The following is a 19,848-nucleotide window of genomic DNA, read 5'->3' as shown; positions in this document are numbered from 1 at the left end:
CTTGCAAGGTAGCTAACTTTAGTAGATGACAACTTTGTTCAAATTAATCAGCAATATTTACTGTGTTACATTGTAAAGTACTATACTATAAAGTTGGGCTTCTGGGCAACAGCATTGTGTAGATAGTGAAAAAGAACACTGACCTTAAAGACAGGAAAAATGGAACCTTGTCCCAGCTTTGGCACTAACTTGCAAGACTTTGGGCGGGTTAATTTGGGATTTAATTTCATCTCTAAGTTGTAGGTTTAAATGAAATATTTTTTAAAGTCCCTTTTAATAGTTAATTCTGAGCATTTTCTTCCCTTAGGTATGACTTTTATAAAAGACCTATGGTTTTGAACGGAAAAAGTAATACAAAGAGAAACATATTGATAAAGGTGGTAAAATTGATTCTCCCCTTATTCAAAATCATTTTAAGATAGAGCAGTTAACTGTAGACACACTAAATCACCCAGGAATACAAAGACTCTGTTGGTCTTGAGTTGTAGCCATTTTCATTAATTACTGCTTTCATCATGTTCACTTCTTCTGCATAAAAACCTTCATTAGTCTGAAGTCATGCAGATTTAGGTTTGGATAGCATTTCCTCTGATCACTAGCTCTATGACTTTGAACAGGTTACATAACCTGTCTGCTTCATTTTGCTGTTGGGTAGATGAAATGATCATGATCTCCTAGAGCTTAGAGTCAAGTCAAAGAAAAAGATACACGATTATAATAAAGGGTAGGAAGGCCTATGCTAGATGTATACCAGATATAGAAACAGAAAGGAAGGTTGTCTGAGGGCTGGCCAAGGTTGTTGAGAACAAAGTAATAAGGGTATTTCAGGCAGAGTGAGTGTGCAAAGACATAGATATGTGAGGTAAATATAGCTAAAGAACAGAGAGGGAGTAGAAGAGAACGGTAAGAGTTAAGCTGGGAATATATGCCGGGCTAGAAAAGAAAGGACTAAGAAGTTTAAACTTTATCCTGCACACTGTGAGAGCATACTGAAAAATTTTAAATTGATATGTATGAGTGTTGGTAAGTAACATGGAAGTTTGGGGAGAGGGGGAGCAAATCTGTGCTTCAGAATGTTCTCTCTAGCAGCAATGTGGAGAATGGATTTAAAACAGAGACCAAGGCCAAGGTGGGCAGATCATGAGGTCAGGGGATCCAGACCATCCTGTGGTTGTCTGTACAAAAAAGGAAGACGGTATGACATTTTTGCTAAAGGCTTTAACACTACATAGCATGGATTGCCAACCAGTATATTTTTTACTTACCAGCCCTAAGGTAATGCCAAGTGGCCATGATTCACTTTTAAGTTCTAATTTTGTTCCACTCAGCATAGTCTAGATTGATTGATTGATTGATTGATTGTACAGAGTCTTGCTCTGTTACCCAGGCAGGAGTGCAGTGGCACAATCTCGGCTTACTGCAACCTCCGCCTCCTGGGTTCAAGAAATTTTCAAGCAATTCTCCTGTCTCAGCCTCCTGAGTAGCTGGGACTACAGGTGCCTGCCACCACACCAGATTAATTTTTGTATTGTTGGTAGAAACAGGGTTTCACCATGTTGGTCAGGCTGGTCTCAAACTCCTGACCTCAGTTGATCCACCCTCCTCTGCCTCCTAAAGTGCTAGGATTATAGGCGTGAGCCACTGCACCTGGCCTAGATTATGTTTTGGTAATATATGATCCCAAATTTTCAGTGACATAACACAGTAAAGGTTTTATCTCTCTTACACTACGTGTTCAGTGTGGTCTGCAGGGTCCTCTAGTCATGGTCCTCTCACTTCAAAACCCAGACAATGGATCTTGAAACTTGCTTTCATAATTTGGAAAGCAGAAAGGGGACACAGCAGATTTTACACTAGCTAGCTCTTATGGTTTCTGCCCAAAAGTACCTAAGCTATTTCTACTCACATTTCATTAGCCAAAGTAAATTACATGGCCATGCTTAGGCACCTGCCACCACGCCTGGCTAATTTTTGTAGTTTTTAGTAGAGACGGGGTTTCACCATGTTGGCCAGGCTGGTCTCTAACTACTGATCTCTGGTGATCCACTAGCCTAGGCCTCCCAAAGTGCTGGGATTACAGGCGTGAACCACTGTACCAGTCTGAGAAAGAAGTATTTTATTATTAAGTTTGATTTAGCTTTAGATTTTCCAGAGATGCCATTTAGTTAATTGAGAGTGTTTCCTTCTCTTCCTAATTTGGTGAGTTTTCGTTGAATTTTTATCTTATCTTATTTTCAATTACTCTGTTTCATCTCATGTCCATTCTAAGTTTTACTTTTCAAATAATTGTTCATTTCCTATAAGTTGTCAATTTTATTGCAATCATTTATTTGTAATATTTCTTTGCTACACTTTGCATGTCTGTGGGATTGGTGGTGATACACCCTCTTTGATTCTTGATTTTGTTAATCTGTGTACTTTATTTTTCTCTTGTCAGTTTACCTAAGGGTTTATCAGTTTTGTTGAAAGCACTGACTTTTAGCAGTCTTTACTTTTCTTTCTTGTTTTTTATCCTATTTTATTGATTTGTGTTCCTATTATTTTCTCCTACCAACTTTGAGTTTCCTTTGCACTTTCTGTAGCTTCTTAACGTGAAACCCTATGATGTTGTTTGAAACCTTTCTCTCTTATTTATTTATTTATTTATTTATTTAGAGACAGGATTCCACTCTGTTGCCTAGGCTGGAATACAGTGGCACAGTCACGGCTCACTACAACCTCAACCTCTTAGGCTCAAGTGATCCCTTCACTTCAGCCTTTTAAGTAGCTGGGAATACAGCCATGTGCCACTATGCCTAGCCAATTAAAAGAAAAATTTTTTTTTTGAGACTGAGTTTCACTCTTTTCACCCAGGCTGGAGAGCAATGGGGCGATCTCTGTTTACTGTAACTTTCCTTTCCTGGGTTCAAGCAATCCTCCTGCTTCAGCTTCCCACATAGCTGGGATTACAGGCGCCCACCACCACGCCTGGCTAATTTTTTTTGTATTCTTAGTAGAGATGGAGTTTCACCATGTTGACCAGGTGGTCTCGAACTCCTGACTGCAGGTGATCCACTCACCTTGGCCTCCCAAAGTGCAGAGATTACAAGTGTGAGCCACTGCGCCCTGCCTTAAAATTTTTTTTATAGAGACAGGGTTTCACTGTGTTGCCCAGGCTGGTCTTGAACACCTGGCCTCAAGCAGTCCTCCTGCCTGGGCTTCCCAGAGTGTTGGGATTATAGATGTGAGCCACTGTATGTGGCCTTTAAAAAAAAAAAATAAAGTACTTAAATCTAAATTTTCCTTCATGAATGATTTTAGCGGCATCCCACAAATTTTGATATGTTGTATTTTTTATTATCATTCAGTTCAAAATTTTTGAAATTTCCTGTGATTTTTTTTTTTTGCATTGTCAGGTTAATTAAAAGTATACTATGTTATTACAAATATTTATAATTTTTTTTTGTCATAATGGTTTCTATTTTACTTCTCTTTTTATCAGAGAACAAATGAATCTCAAATAGGGTAAATTGGTTGATGGTGTTTTTTAATATCTTCTGTGTCTTACATGAATTTTTCTTCCTAGTTGTTCTGTTAACTGTAGAGAGTGACTTATAAAAAAATCTCCAGCTATGCTTGGAATTTGTCTAATTCTCTTTATAATTCTGTCAGTTCTTGATTTACACATCTCAAAGCTCCATTACTGGGCACATAAACATTTATGATTGTTATGCCTACTTAATGAGTTTTTAAAAATTCCATTATGAAATTTCCTTCTTTATTTTTGATAATACTCTATCTTAGAGCCTACATTTAGTAATATAACATACCTATGGCCTTAGTATTGTTTACATGGTTGTCTTTTTCTATCCTCTGATTGTTGATTTTTATGTATCTTCATAGTTAAAGTGGCTCTTTAGTAGATGTAGGTGGCAAATAGTCAGGTCTTGCTTTTTCATCAATTTAATAAATCTCTGCAATTTAGTTGGAGTGTTAAATCCTAATTTAACATCTAATCTAGCTGTTCATATGGTTGGATTTAGATCTGCCACTTTGATATCCTTCTGTTTATCCCATTTCTTCAGTAACTTTTTTACATCTTTCTGCTGCTGTCCGTGTTAATACGATATTTTTTAAATCCATTTTAATTTATCCACTGGCTTTTCATTTACACATTTTTGCATCTTTAAGTGGTTGAGGGCATGCATTCTCAGAGCATGATATCACAACAAGGAAATGAAAATTGGTTCTTGTAGAGGCAGTACCATCCCAGATACTGTAGTGGTTTGTGGTCTTCCAAAGGGCTATAGTACATAAGTAAATATTCAATACATCTGTGGTATTAAAATTTTACATAGAGGGGAAAGTAGGAAACAATGCTCACTATGGGGAATATAATGAAAAACAGGTTGAAAAACAGTGTTCTAGGCTTGTAGTATACATCCTTAGATAGTATATGTCCACAGATACACTGTTCTGCCACTTAAAATCAGAGATATTTTTATAAGTTAGATCTACTTGAATATAGTATTATTTCAACAGTGCAACATGAATACCATAGAAGCATAGACACAATAGGGATTTTAAAAGTTTCTTTAGCTGTCATCTATTAAGTGCCTCTTATTTTCAAAGAGGAACAATACTCTACCATAAAAGCATCCATTTCTTTACGATTCATTGCATCAGCTAAGAAGTTTTATAGTAAATTTTTAAAAGTTAAGAAAATTAAAGGATAAAAGTTGAGCATGGGTTGAGTAGGGTGGCCTACCTGTGGCATACATTTCAAGATTCTAGACTTTATTATTGTGATTATTATGTTGTTGAGGGACATTTGAAATATTCCAGAGAATGTTATAGTAAGCATCATGATAGACAAGGGCTTTTTATGTCAAATGATGTGGCTTTGAGTCCTGGTTCTCTCTGTCATCAGATAGGACTTTGGGACTCTTCATGTCCTCATCTAAGTGAGAAAAAGTCACAGCTACTTTTTTCTACCTCCCTCTCTCTTTCCCTTGTTCCCCACCACCCTGATTCTCCCCCTCTGCTAAATATGTACTGAACACCTGCTATGTTTCAGGGATGGTTTTAGGCATGTAAATGAAAAATTATGATATTTCCATTCAAGAAGTTAGTAGCTTTATAAGAAAACAGACACATTGGCCGGGTGTGGTGGCTCATGCATATAATCTCACCACTTTGCGAGACTGAGTCGGGTGGATCACTTGAGCTCAGTAGTTCAAGACCAGCCAGAGCAATGTTGCAAGACCCCATCTTTAATGAAAATACACACAAAAAAAAGACTGAATGTGGTGGTACGCACCTGTGGTCCCAGCTACTTGGGAGCCTGAGGTGGGAGGTTCCCTTGAGCCTGAGTGCTGGAGGTTGCAGTGAGGCAAGATTGCACTGCTACACTTAAGCCTGAGTGACAGAGCAAGACCTTGTTGCAAAAACAAAACAAAACAAAACATGAAAAGCAGACATAATGTAGTGGTGTATTATAATGGTGATATATACCATATGTAATTGGAGCACTGGAAAAGGAGTACCTGTATTTGCTTAAGAATATCATAAAGGGCTTTGAGCTGAGGCAAATGTTTAAACTGAAACTCAGTAATATACAGATATTTGCCAAGTGTGGGTGAAGAGTAAGGGTGGGTTGAGCATATCAAATAGCAGTGAAAGCATTCAGCATAGTACCTGTTATTGAATAGATTCTCTCTCGATACATGTTTGTTTTCTCCCACCTGTTCCATCCCTGTGTCAGCAGATGGGGGAGTAAACTGGATATTATAAAAATAGTTTATTTTTGTTTAAATAAAACGAAATTTAAAAATAGTATACTGAGCATTGTTCTAGGCATTGTACATTTATTTGGGATCCAACAATAACTATATGGGATATTTTGTATTCCTAGATTATATTATTACCCCTAGTTTACAGACATGGAAACTAGGACTCTGGCTGCTTTTTCAGGTTTTGCAGCTGGAGGCCATTATTCTAAGCAAATTAATGAGAGAACAGAAACCAAATACTGCATGTTCTCACTTACAAGTGAGAGCTAAACATCGGTTCTCATGGACATAAATATGGCAACAGTAGACACTGGGGACTACTAGAGAGTTAGGAGGGGAGGGAGAGGGGCAAGAGTTGAAAACTAACTTTTGGGTACTGTGCTTATTACCTAGGTGATGGGATTGATCATACCCCAAACCTCAGCATCATGCAGTATACCCGTGTAACAAACCTGCACATGTACCCCCTAAATCTAAAATAAAAAAGTTGAAATTTGAAAATAGAGAAATAATTTTAGAAAAAAATATTTGTGTTAGACATAATAAAGTGCTTAAGATGTCGATTTAAAATTTCCATTGGCTGGGCATGGTAGCTCATGCCTGTAATCCTAGCACTTTGGGAGGCCGAGGCAGGAGAATTACTTGAGCCCACAATTCAAGACCACCCTAGTGAGACCTGCTTGGCAACATAGTCAGACTCCACTTCTACAAAAAAATTTTAAGAGTAGCCAGGCATGGTAGGGCACACTTGTAGTCCTAGCTACTTGGGAGGCTGAAACAGGAGGATTGCTTGAGTGCAGGAGGATCGCTTGAGTACAGGAGGTCAAGACTACAGTGAACTGTCATTATACAGTACTGCACTACAGCCTGGGCAAAGAGTGAGACTCTGCCTCTTAAAAAAAATAAATAAAATTCCATGATACAAGTATAGCTTGCATTTTTCAACCTCATTTTTGATCTCTCCCTTCACAAAATACACTTAAACTATTCTCCTTGCTATCCTCAAACATTGTATTAACTGTTCTTGCTGCACAAGTATATGGTACCATTAGCTCAGTTTGAACTACTATCTTCAATCTCCATTAGAATTTCACTCTCCATGCACTCAAAAATGTACCTCATGTGTAAAGCTTCTTCTATAATGCTTCTACATGGTATAGACCATATATTACTTTGTATTACTCATTTCATAATTTTTCTTTCTCTATCTCTATTTTATGTATTCTCCCCCTGAAAATCAAGTTAAAGTTAAGTATTTGTCTTTTTGGATTCATCCTCTGTATTTCTTGTTTGTTTTTGTTTTTGTCTCATATATCTTCCTCCCTCCCTCCCTCCCTTCCTTCCTTCCCATCCCCTTCCATTTTCTAATCTTTTACTTCTAAGCCACTTAATTTTAATAGTCATTTGAAAATTTTCTGAAGAGTGCTTTTTGAATTCTGTGGTTGTTTAAAATACTGTTTTATTGATATTATATTGTCTCATGTCTCCAGATATACTAAGTAGATGGCATATAAAATTTCTTTTGTTCTTTCATTTATCTTGGTCTTTATCAATTATGTTTCATGTTTTATGATTCTTGATTGACCCTTCAGATACATGAATGAGGGATAGGAATGATTTAAGGTCCAGTGGGTAGAGAGCCAGTTTTTACACCAGTGGTCTTCTAATTGTCAGAATGAATGGGGTATATGCACAGGATTCTGTATTCTACCACTTGCCTGGATATTTCCTTCAGTCTCTTTAGAGAAGAGCCTGGATATTTCCTTTAGTCTCGTTGGAGAAGGACCTCATATTATTTACCTTGAGGCAATGTTTGCCAGTTTTCACATGCCTACACATGTGAAAGGGTATGTGAGGATGAAATGGGAACCTAGTCCTTACACAAACCTTCCATTAACCTCCCTGTTTTCAAGCCCATTGCTCGTTCTTGCCCTTCATCATGCATGTATATACGCAGAGTTTCTTGGGGTTCTGCTAGGAATCTTGGTTCCTACTTCTGCTGTAGCTCCTTCTGTTAGTTTTTTTGGGTGTGGGTCCTTCAACTCAGTTATCAGTCAGCAGTCAAACTTCTAGAAATTTATTGAATTTGATTTTTTTGCTGATACACCCCTCTCCTTCTCTTCTTTATTGTGAATTTGTTTCTTTCTACTAGTTTGTCATTTTGATGGCTTTTAAAGAGTAATTTGAGGCACCTCACTTGTCTGTTCAGCCTGCCATTTTGAACTGGAAGTCAGTTTATGCCTCCTAGAGAAAAAAATTACTCTTATTTCTAAGGAGAATAAGTTATTAAACTGTAGCCACTTCCCAGTCTAGTTAGAGAGAAAAAGCTTGTGTCAAGAGAGATAAGTATCCCATTAATAGCTGAAGCCCTGGATAAAAATATTTAGCAAATAAACTATAGCATTTGGACTGTTTTCAGTTGACTCATTTCTGATATTCTTTTTTTTTTTCTTTTTCTTCGAGAATGGGTCTTGCTTTGTTGCCCAAGCTGGAGTGCAGTGGCATAATCGTGGGTAGCTGCTGCCCTGGTAACCTTGACATGTGTACAGATTTTTTAGCATCCACTTATGAGTGAGAACATGTGATATTTGACTTTCTGTGCCTGGCTTGTTTCACTTAAGATAATGACCTCCAGTCCATTCATGTTGCTGCAGAAGACATGATTTTGTTCTTTTTTGTGGTAGAGTAATATCCATTCTGTATATATACCATGTTTTCTTTATCCACTCATCCACTGATAGATACTTAGGTTGATTCCATGTCTTTGCTATTGTGAATAGTGCTGTGCAAAACATACAAGTGTGGTTATTTTTGACATATTGATTTCTTTTCCTTTGAGTAGATACCCAGTAGTCATATTGCTAAATCAAATAGTAATTCCATTTTTAGTTCTTTGGTAAATCTTCATGCTGTTTTTTATAAAGGTTGTACCAATTTACATTCCTACCAACAGGAATGCAAAAAGTTGGTAGAGTTCTCTTGTATAAGAGTTCTTTTTTTCCCATATCCTTGCCAACATCTTTTTAATAATAGCCATTCTGACTGTGGTAAGATGATATTTCATTGTGGTTTTCTGATGATTAGTGATGTGATGTTGAGCATTTTTCACACACCTGTTGGCCATTTATATGTATTCTCTTGAAAAATATCTATTCGTGTTCTTTGCTCACTATTTTTTGTTGTCAAGTTGTTTGAGTTCCTTGTGTATTCTGGGTATTAATCATCTGTCAGATAACTAATTTACAAATATTTTCTCCCATTCCACAGGGTGTGTGTTCACTCTGTTGATTATTTCTTTTGCTATGAAGAAGGAGACTTTTTAGTTTAGGTCTTTTTTGTCTTATTTTTTGTTTTGTTGCCTTGCTGTTGAGGTCTTATTAAGTAAGATTTTAATAGATAGCCATGACTAGGAAAGTACATCCCCTACCAGAATAAAATGGAATACAGAAATGAGAAAATATTCAGAGAAATATAAGTCATCCAGTTTTACTAATGGAGTGATTGTGTTTTTGAGTAATGGGAATGGAAGTGGAAAATGTAAGTAAGGTAAGATTATGAAGGATCTCACCTATAACCTAAGTGCAGAATTGTAGATTTTTGAGACAAGATACTTAACAGGCTAAGATTCATTGAGAGAGAATGCTATGCGCAGGTATGGAAGTTGCTGTAGAGTAAGGAGCAGTTGTGATGCTGAGATGCCAATGAAGAAACTATTACACTTATCCTGGTAGAAGGTATTGCAAACTTTCCTTTGGCCTCTGAAGATTCACTAAAAATTACTGACAAGAGACAGATTAATAGGAGAAAAGGCTTACAAGTTTATTTGATCATAGTTTTACCATGACACAGGAGCCTTCAGAATGAAGATCCAAAAATACAGGGGAAATTGTCCATTTGTAGGCATATGTTGAACAAAGTATAGACAGCTGTATAGAAATATAATTGAACAAAAAGATTATGTATAATCTAGTGCCAATAGACTGAGTAGGGAAACCCAGCAAGGCCGGTCTGTCTAGATTTTTCTTGGCCTCTGTGAGCATGCATTCCTGCCTTCTGGGTATGGGCAGGACCTTCTCTGATTGGAGGTCTTATTGAACTAGAATCAAACAAGGTAGGTCTGTTTTTGCACAGAAAGGTTGGGGTGGGGGTGGAATTAGAGCAATATTTTTAGGTTTTATGGTGGCTTTGGGGAAAAGGGGTTCTGGTTTCTGTAACCAACCTTGGGGAAGAGATTCCAGTTTCTATGGCTAGTCTTGGGGGGAAATGAGACTGAGAAACAGGAAGACTGGAGAAGGACAGATAAAAACTTTTGCTTCTAAAGTTTTCATTGTTGGTGTATTGTTTTCTGAATCCCAAACAATAGTTAAGACCTGAAGTAGGTTGATAGCAATCCAATGAAGTGGATGGGGCAGATGAAAGAGAAGAGAGAGGATGCAAGAATAAACAAGATTCAAGAAATGGTTTGGGTAAAACTAATCATTGGAACCAGTGTAATTGGAAAAATGGAGAAACCTTTAATAAAAATTGGCAAGTTAAGGGGAATAGTTGATATTTGGGGAACAAAAATATAGTGAGCTAATTTCTTACTTTCAACAGTCTTTCCCACCTATTTAGCAGCTATTTTGGTATAATAGCAAAGACAGAGTATTCTCTATGAATTCTTGTCTTTTTCTTGCAAAGCCATTATAGTTTTTATAGATGTTTATTATTTTTTGCCAAGTATTATGAATCTAAATTGCCTTATGTACTAATTTTTGGAGGGGCACATATGATAGAACTTTTTAAAGTATTCTTTCAGAATATTATGAAGAATAGCTAGAATTTATTGGTTTGTAAGAGCCAGAATTTACTTCAGATTTGGAAAAGCAGTTCACTTATAAGATACCTATCAAAAATCGTAATAATGGAAAATTAAATCAAATTAAGTGAAAGTACACCGGCTTAATTTGGGTACACTAGGAGCTAGGCACTAACTCCCAGGAAAGGGCACTAAGAACTATGAGAAGATAAGTGATAGAGTTTTTTGTTTGCTTGTTTCGAGAGGGGGTCTGGCTCTATCACCGAGGTGGAGTACAGTGACACAATCTTGGTTCACTGCAACCTCCACCTCCCTGCAACCTCCGCCTCCCAGGTTCAACCGATTCTTCTGCCTCAACCTCTCAAGTAGCTGGGATTACAGGTGAGCGCCACCATGCCTGGCTAATTTTTTGTACTTTCTTAGTAGAGACTGGGTTTCACCACGTTGGCCAGGCTGCTCTCAAACTCCTGATCTCTGGTGATCCGACCACCTTGGCCTCCCAAAGTGCTGGGATTACAGGCGTGAGGCACTTTGCCCGGCCCAGTGATAGAGTTTTTGTTATGGAAACAAAACATATGAACATATGATAACTCTAATAAAAAGTACTGTTTCTTTTTTCTCATAATTTCAGTAGTTGAACTGTGCTCCATTTCATCCATAAAAGAGAAATAATCTCTACTTTCTTGAGTGGAGAGGGAAAAAGGAAATGAAAGCAAAATAACTGTAATTAGTGAGGAGAAAGCTTAGAAAAAAATGAGAAGATGCTTTAGAAATGTTAAAATAGCTTTAATAATAATACTTTGTTATTTTAAAGAGTGTAGGCAGTTGTGATTTCTTCTCCCTGCATTTCATCAGATAGCAGAAAAGGTGCTGCCAAATTGCAGATTTCCACATGAAGGATTTCACTACGTCAGGTGACCTGCACTAGAAGCAGGTTTAATAACCCTATTTTCATGGGCTGTCTTGCTGTCGTAATGAACGGTCTCCTTTTTCACTGTATATTTGAAGTTTTTGTTTGTTGCATGTAATAATTTGGTTACGTGTAATTATTTAGCTGCTTTAGAATCATGAACTTGGAGGAGTGAAGATTTTTTGGTCCAGTATTTCTCTAAGTATGTTCATCATCTATACTTGAAGAAGGGGCTCTAGGATCAATTAGGTCAGGAAACTGCTGGATTAAACACAGTTAAACAAGATTTTTAGTTTCCTGGTTGCTGGGGAGATGAGAACATTTCTAAGACTTTAATATGCTAATATGATTCTCTCACAGAGAAATAACATACAGTGTTTTACAAACTTACTTGACCACAAAACCTTTTTCTTATGGTCTTGTTGTTATTCAGAACTCAAATCTTTTGAATTTATAAATAAACAGAAAAGATAGTAAATAGCTCATTCAAAGCAATAAAGCAGTTTACTTAAAGAACTGGACTTGAACTAAGGACTTCTACCATCTATATGTTTTATTTCTATTGCCATACCAATTCAGAAGAATCTTTAAAAACTACATGATATTCCAAATTAGGTCTGTAAAATGTATGCAGATGGGTTTGAAAAAATAGATAAAACTACTGATGTAATTATTTTTAGTATATTTTGAATTGGCACATTGACTTTGATGAAAAGAGTAGGATTGAAAGAGCCAAATAATATTTGAAATCAAAGTTCACAATTTTGTAATTGGTGAACATTTTTATTTTTGCAAAAAATCAGCTGTCTTTCAAATATGAAAATTGATTGCCTTTCATATTATAAAAAGCTCAAACAATGCAGTAATGTATATACCAGAAAACTTTACTATCTTTCTAGAACAGGACTGGAGAAAACGACTCTTTAGTGTCTGTTGTTTCAGACCACATCCTACATAATAAACATATATCTTGCAAAAACTTTAGCTGGACTCTACATGTGCCTATTATCTCAGCTACTCAGAAGGCTGAGGCAAGAGAATCACAGAAGTTCGAGTCCAGCTTGGGCAACACAGCGAGTTCCTGTATCAAAAATAAATAAAATTAAAATTTTACGGGGCCGGGCGCGGTGGCTCACGCATGTAATCCCAGCACTTTGGGAGGCCGAGGTGGGTGGATCACGAGGTCAAGAGATCGAGACCATCCTGGTCAACATGGTGAAACCCCGTCTCTACTAAAAATACAAAAAATTAGCTGGGCATGGTGGTGCATGCCTGTAATCCCAGCTACTCAGGAGGCTGAGGCAGGAGAATTGCCTGAACCCAGGAGGCGGAGGTTGCGGTAAGCCGAGATCGCGCCATTGCACTCCAGCCTGGGTAACAAGAGTGAAACTCCATCTCAAAAAATAAAAATAAAAAGAAAATTAAAATTTTATATAGATAACATTATGGTAGACACAGAATAACTCTTTTTTTTTTAACTCAACAATATTACGTGCTTATCTTTCCACATCAGAACATGTAGAACTAATAAAACTTCTCTTAATGGCTTAATAATGTTATATGGAGCTGTTATACTAATTATTTAATCAGTTTCCCACTGATAGACATTCAGATAGATGTAATTTTTTTTACCAATGCTGTGGTGTCTTTTTGAGCATTTGTATATGTCTGTAGTAGAATCATTAAAGTGGAATTGCTGGGACAAAGAATATGTACATTTAAGTTTTTCTAAGTACTACCAAATTGCCTTAAAAGTTTTTTTTTCTCACTACCAGTATTGCAAAAGGAGACTTTAAAATGGCACGTTTCATTGAATTTAAAGACTTTGTACTTTTGTAATGCATAACAGAGTATCTTACTTTGTTAAAATTACAGAGATAATTTATAAAGCAATGTTAATCATGATCTCTCTTTCTCTCCCCCTGCCTCTTCTGCTCTTTACAGAGCAAACTATTCATGGAAGGATTTAGAAGCCTAAAAGAAGGAGAACCAGTGGAATTCACATTTAAAAAATCTTCCAAAGGCCTTGAATCAATACGGGTAACAGGACCTGGTGGGAGCCCCTGTTCAGGAAGTGAAAGAAGACCTAAAGGGAAGACTCTACAGAAAAGAAAACCAAAGGGAGATAGGTAATCATTTTTGCCTTGTTAATTTATGGTATATTGTATTTGGAAAGGATTTCTGAAAATTTTTTCATCTTACTGGATTTTATATCATTTAGCCAAAGGAAACCACCATCATGTAGAATATATTAAACTTCAGGAACATTGGCTATCTTGCAGTTTTAATTACCTGCAGAATGTACTGAACTGAGCCTTCAGCATTAAACACTGAACAGTTCCTTGACCACCTTTTCCATCAGACTGTTCTGAGACCACAGTTGAGGAGTTGAAGTTCCTAACAGACAGAGGTGCCTCTTTTTTTTCTTTTTCTTTTTTTTTGAGATGGAGTCTTTACAGTGGTGCAGCTTACTGTGACCTCCGCCTCCCAGGTTCAAGCGATTCTCCTGCCTTAGCCTCCTGAGCAGCTGGGACTACAGGTGCCTGCCACTATGCCGGCTAATTTTTGCATTTTTAATAGAGACAGGGTTTCACCATGTTGACCAGGATGGTCACAATCTCTTGACCGCGTGATCTGCCTACTTGAGCCTCCCAAAGTGCTGGGTTACAGGCGTAAGCCACTGCACCTGGCCGTAGCTGCCTCTTTTTATAGCCAGAATTTGCCAACACCTCACCTCTTTTTTCAAATGAAAATGTACTTATTGTTTGGATGTTTTTAAAAGACAGCTCACATATAGAAAGTCCAAATAATATAAAAATCCATAAAGAGGAAGAAGTCACTTGAAATCCTAATTAGAGGTGGGAATCATAATATATATGGTATTTTAAAACTTGTAATTTTTTTACTTGATACTATATTATAGAATATTTCATATCAGCTGTTATCACTTCATTAATTTTCACTATGTGAATGTACTAAAATATAATTTAAAGAATAGTATGTTAATGGATATTTAGGCTCTCTTGTATTTTGAATTGATCAATAACACTACTGTGGGAATTCTTATATGTACATTTTTTGAAAAGTTGTCTGATTATATCTTTCCGGTAAATACTTAATAGTTAACAGTCTGGATCAAAAAAATAGGTATTTTAAAAATTTCTATATGTATTTCTAAACTACTCTCCAGAAATGATTAGCGGGCCAGTATATAATACCTCCGAAAGTGAGACAGTTCATTGAATGTTGGTGTTTTTTTAAATCTTTTTCAGTTACATAGGTTAGAGATGCAGCTCACTGTTTTTCGCATTATTTGAGTACTTTGGAGGTTGAATATCTTTTATATGTTTTTATTTTTATTTTTTCTTCCAAGAATTGTACATATCTTGTCCATTCACCATTTTCTATTGAGATGTTCATTTGTTATTACTGATTTCTAAGTTCTCTTGACATATTTAGGATATGAATCTTTTGTCTCAAATAAAAAATGACTTTTTTTAGCTTCTAAAATATATTTTAGCTTTTCTGATAGTAGTTTTTAAAAATAGTATTTTGGGCCGGGCGCGGTGGCTCAAGCCTGTAATCCCAGCACTTTGGGAGGCCGAGGCGGGTGGATCACGAGGTCAAGAGATCGAGACCATCCTGGTCAACATGGTGAAACCCCGTCTCTACTAATACAAAAAATTAGCTGGGCACGGTGGCGCGTGCCTGTAATCCCAGCTACTCAGGAGGCTGAGGCAGGAGAATTGCCTGAACCCAGGAGGCGGAGATTGCGGTGAGCCGAGATCGCGCCATTGCGCTCCAGCCTGGGTATCAAGAGCGAAACTCCGTCTCAAAAAAAAAAAATAGTATTTTGAAGTTCTGAATTTTTATACAGACAAGTGTGTGTCTCTCTCCTTGATGTTATCTGACTTTGATTGCTGTCTCATTTTCCAAACTACAGAATTAAAAACAACATACTGTATTCATTTACATTTTTAATATTATTTTAGTTAATTTATATTTTACATTTAAGTATCTCTTCTCTTTGTAATCGAATTTGATTTTGAAGAAAGAATTGTAAAAATCAAGAATTGTAAAAATCTAGCTTTTCTTTTCTCTCCAAACTGGTAACCAGTTCTCTCTGTTGTCTATTCCGTATTTTCCTATTGGTTTGAAAAGCCATCCAGGGAGACAATAAATTCCATTTTCGTTGACATTTTCAGGAGTTCATTTTGTACAAAAGAAAGTCCATGAATATGTGTGGAATAGTGATACACTTAGTTATTAAAGTGATTTTCTGCTCCCATAGAGATAATGCCTGCATACATGCTTAATACGTACAAGTAAAGCAAAGTAAAATAAAATAAAACAGCCCTTTATTTTTCCATGTCTTTTAGATAAAATCTTTAACAATGTAGTTCTAGCATGTTTATACATTTCAGTTCTGGGTTGGAATCAGTATAAGAGGGAGAATAATGGAGGTTGAAATTTGAAGAGTAAGATAGCAGGACATTTTTTCATATTGATCTTGTCAACCATTATAAGGACTTTGATTCTGGAGAAAATAGGAAGTCACTGGGAAATTTTAGGTTGAAAAATAACATGATCTGATTTACTCAAAGTATTATTCTGGCAGCTGTGATGACAACACAATGTAGAGAGGCAAGGATAGAAGCTGAATGACCACTGAAGAGGCAGTTCCAATAATACAGAAAAGAGACGGGGGAAGTTTGGACAAGGGTAGTAGCAGTACAAGTGGTGAACAAAAATTCTGATGTGTTTTGAAGGAAGAGACCATAGAATTTATTTATGGATTGATTAGGTGTGAACTATCAGAGGAGAAGAGTCCAGGGTGACTCCAGACTTTTTTGGCCTGTAGAACAGGAAAGATGAAGGGACCATTTATCAAGATGGGGAAACCTACAGAAGGGCAGGAAATCAAAAGTATAGTTTCAGACATTTAATTAGAGATACATAATGTTTATCCAAGTGAAGATATGTATTAGGCAGATGGATACACTATATGGAGTTCCAGCAAAATTTGGCAACATTTAGCAAAAAGATGATATTTACAGCCACAAGAGGAAATAAGATCTCCATCACAGTGAGTATACATAGGCAAGAAGAGGACTAAGCCCTGGGGCTTTCTAGCATTTAAGAGTCAATAAAAGGGAGGAACAGCAAAGGGCACTAAGTAAGGTGGGAAATCAAGACTGAATATTGTCCCGGAAGTCAGGGCAATAAAGTATTTCAAGAATAGGTATCAGGTTTGTTAAATGGTGCTGATCGTGAAATGATCAAGTAAGATTAACCACTGAAACTTGACCACTTAGCAACACGGAAGTTATTACTGAGGTCTGAGGTTGACAAGAACAGGCTCAATGGACTGGTGGGGGTGAAAGCCTTCTTGGGTTGTGTTCAACACAGAATGAAAAGAGAGGAAGCAGAGACAGCAAATACAGACAATTTTTTGAGAAGTGTTTCTATAATGGGAGGAGAGAAACAAAGCAGTAGCTAAACGGAAGAAATTATAGCATGTTTACATGTTCACAGTAATGGTCTAGTAGAAAGGAAAGATTAACCATGCAGGAAAGAGAAAAATTACTGGAGTGATTTCCTTGAGTGGGTGACAGGATTGAGATTTAAAGCACAACTGGGAGAGCTGGTCATGTGAGTACCGAAGGTTCATTCTTACAAAGCTGGAGAAAAGATGCAGGTGGTAGATAGATACGAAGGTAGGATAAGGTGAGATTTCTCTTTTTTATGCTGTTTTTCTCCCCCCTTTGAATTTGAAGCACAGTCATCAACTGAGAGTGATGGTAGAAGAGTAGGTTTGGAAATTTAACAAGAAAGAAGTATAAAATAGAAGAATGAACAGATTATAGAAAAGAGGCAGAATTTCAGGCTGTGCCAAAGACCCTCATAAGAATAGTGGGCATGAATTTAAAGTCATTTATTACAATTGTGTTTTTTCTCCAGCCATTGTTGACTTCATGGCTGCGGCTGTGAAATAGTCATTAAAATGATTTAACTAGAGTTGGGGTTTTTCCTAGTTGAAAATGACAAAGGGCACTGGAGATGTATGCAGGGCAGCAAATGTAATGATGGATGATAGAATATAAACTGTTTAAAGAGTGAAGACATTGAAAAGCTGGTAAGTAAGTAAGTAAGTACATGGGGTGTGGGTTGCAGTGGAGCCCAATAATTGTTGTATTTGGGGTACTGATCTTGCAAGGTACGAGGTGGTGGTGGTCAGAAGTGAATAACTGCTTCAACTGCTTACCCTTACTGTGTGTCTTATTGTGATTAAAGCTTTGACACAATATCTAATGATTTCCAACTTTCTATTAAGCTGAGGACGTCCGTAATTTTTGTCACTAGGATTAGCAATTCCAGTTTTCCATGTGCTGCTTGTTTTTACATAATAATGTAGAGATAACATACGATAAAATATTCAATAAGCATAGAGACTCCAGTATAGAAACTGACACTGAGAAAATAGGATTTGATAGTGTGGTAGCAAGAAATGGATCTTTGTCAACTGATGGCTGGAACAGTTACCAAGGCATGATTTGCTCCCCAAATGCTTAAAAAACTTCAAAGATCTTTGATAACTTTCTTGATTTCTTTCATGATTATTTCCTGAGACAGTTTTAGTAATGAGAATAAAATTGTGCTTTGATCCAGATTTTATGATTATTAGTACAATTATGTGAAGCAGCCTTTAAAATCTTACAAATTATTCTGCATTCTCTAGTTATTTCCTATTGCTATTTTTCCTAATAAGATAATATATATCAAAGAACAGGCTCTTGGATTAATTTCTTTCTTTCTTTTTTTCTTTTTTCTTTTCTTTTTTTTGAGATGGAGTTCTGCTCTTGTCTCCCAGTCTAGAATGCAATGGTGTGACCTAGGCTCACTGTAACCTCTGCCTCCCATGTTCAAGCAATTCTCCTGCCTCAGCCTCCTGAGTAGCTGAGACTACAGGAGTGCACCACTATGCCTGGCTAATTTTGTATTTTTAGTAGAGATGGGTTTTTACCATGTTGGCCAGGCTTGTCTCTTATGACTTCTGATCTCAAGGGATTTGCCTGCCTCAGCTTCCCAAAGTGCTGGGATTACAGGCATGACCACAGCACCCAGCCTCTTGGATTAATTTCTGTTATACTCTTTTTTCCCCTAATGCTTTCTGTGATTATTTTTATTTCCATTTCATTTTATTTTATTTTTAACTTTTTATTATGAAAATTTTTAGAATACAAAAAGATAGGAAAAATGTTATGGCCAACAAACATACGTGCCTACCTTGTATATTTAAAGTGGCTTCTTTTTCTTTTTGTAATCAGCATTTTGTGGGGGGATATTTTAAGACTATTTAAATATCCCATTCACCTTCAAACTTTTAAATTTTCATTTACTTATTATATTAGTCTGAACCATGGATTTCTGCTTTTTTCTGAAAGTTATAATCTATAACCACCTTTATTTTATGGCTCAAATTTTCCATATTTGAGCAGTAGGAGCCCCTTTAGACTGCTTTCTGTGTCTTTTTGATGGGTCCTCATCATTTTTTGAGTACTTTCTTAGTAGGCTATAAGATACTCTCATACTGACCTTATAGCCTACAAAATATTTAAAATAATGATATTAAATAATTGATTTGGTTTGCTGATATACCAGAAAGCTAGAATTCTAGTTAATTTATATTAAATTGGGAAGTAAGCAGTGATATGTTTCTCTATATAAATATATACATAATATTAAATTGTCATATAGTAAAATTGACTTTTTTCTTTTGGTGTTCAGTTAGATGAATTTTAACACACATATACATTCCTGTAGTCAGTACCATAATCCAGATTTAGAACAGTTAATTACTCCCAAAAAACTCTATCTTTAATGGTTACTCCTCCCCCACTGATAACCCTGGCAGCCTCGGACCTATTCTCATTCACTGTAGTTTTGTGTTTTTGTGAATGACATGCAAATAGAATCATATAGTATGTAACCTTTTTAAATTGTATTTTTTCACTCAGCATAATGTCTTTGAAATTCAACCAAGTTGTTGAGTGTCTCAGTAGATCACTTTTTTGCTGAATAGTATTCCATTGTATGGGTATAAGACCGTTTACGTATTTCTTTACTGAAGGGTGTTTGAATGCTCTCCAGTTGTGACAGTTATGAATAGAACAGCCGTAAACATTTACATACAGGTGTGTGAAGATTCATTTTCAGTTTTAGAGTGGGATTGCTGCATAATAAGGTCATATATGTATGTTTAACTTTATAAGAAACTGCCAAATTGTTTTCCAGAGTCATGGTTTTCTTTTGCATTCTTACCACCAGTATGTGAGAGTTCCAACTGCCACCCATCTTTGCCAGCATTT

At 36.5% G+C, this 19,848-nt stretch overlaps 1 protein-coding gene across 2 annotated transcripts in view; it reads left to right on the top strand.

Annotated features, from left to right (window-relative positions):
* LIN28B (lin-28 homolog B) overlaps positions 1 to 19,848 on the top strand; it is a 98,409-nt gene that overhangs the window by 40,309 nt on the left and 38,252 nt on the right. For both annotated transcript variants that reach the window (XM_064360407.1, XM_012438488.3), the window contains exon 3: positions 13,424 to 13,608. In XM_064360407.1, coding sequence (XP_064216477.1) covers positions 13,424 to 13,608 — 185 coding nt within the window. The remainder of the gene's footprint in view (positions 1 to 13,423; positions 13,609 to 19,848) is intronic.

This window comes from Aotus nancymaae, unplaced genomic scaffold (assembly GCF_030222135.1).
Source record: "Aotus nancymaae isolate 86718 unplaced genomic scaffold, 86718_ANA_hifiasm-v0.15.2.pri h1tg000040l, whole genome shotgun sequence".
Lineage (NCBI taxonomy): Eukaryota > Metazoa > Chordata > Mammalia > Primates > Aotidae > Aotus > Aotus nancymaae.
The sequence above is the reverse complement of the archived record's forward strand: the minus strand, read 5'-3'. Positions and strand labels throughout refer to the sequence as shown.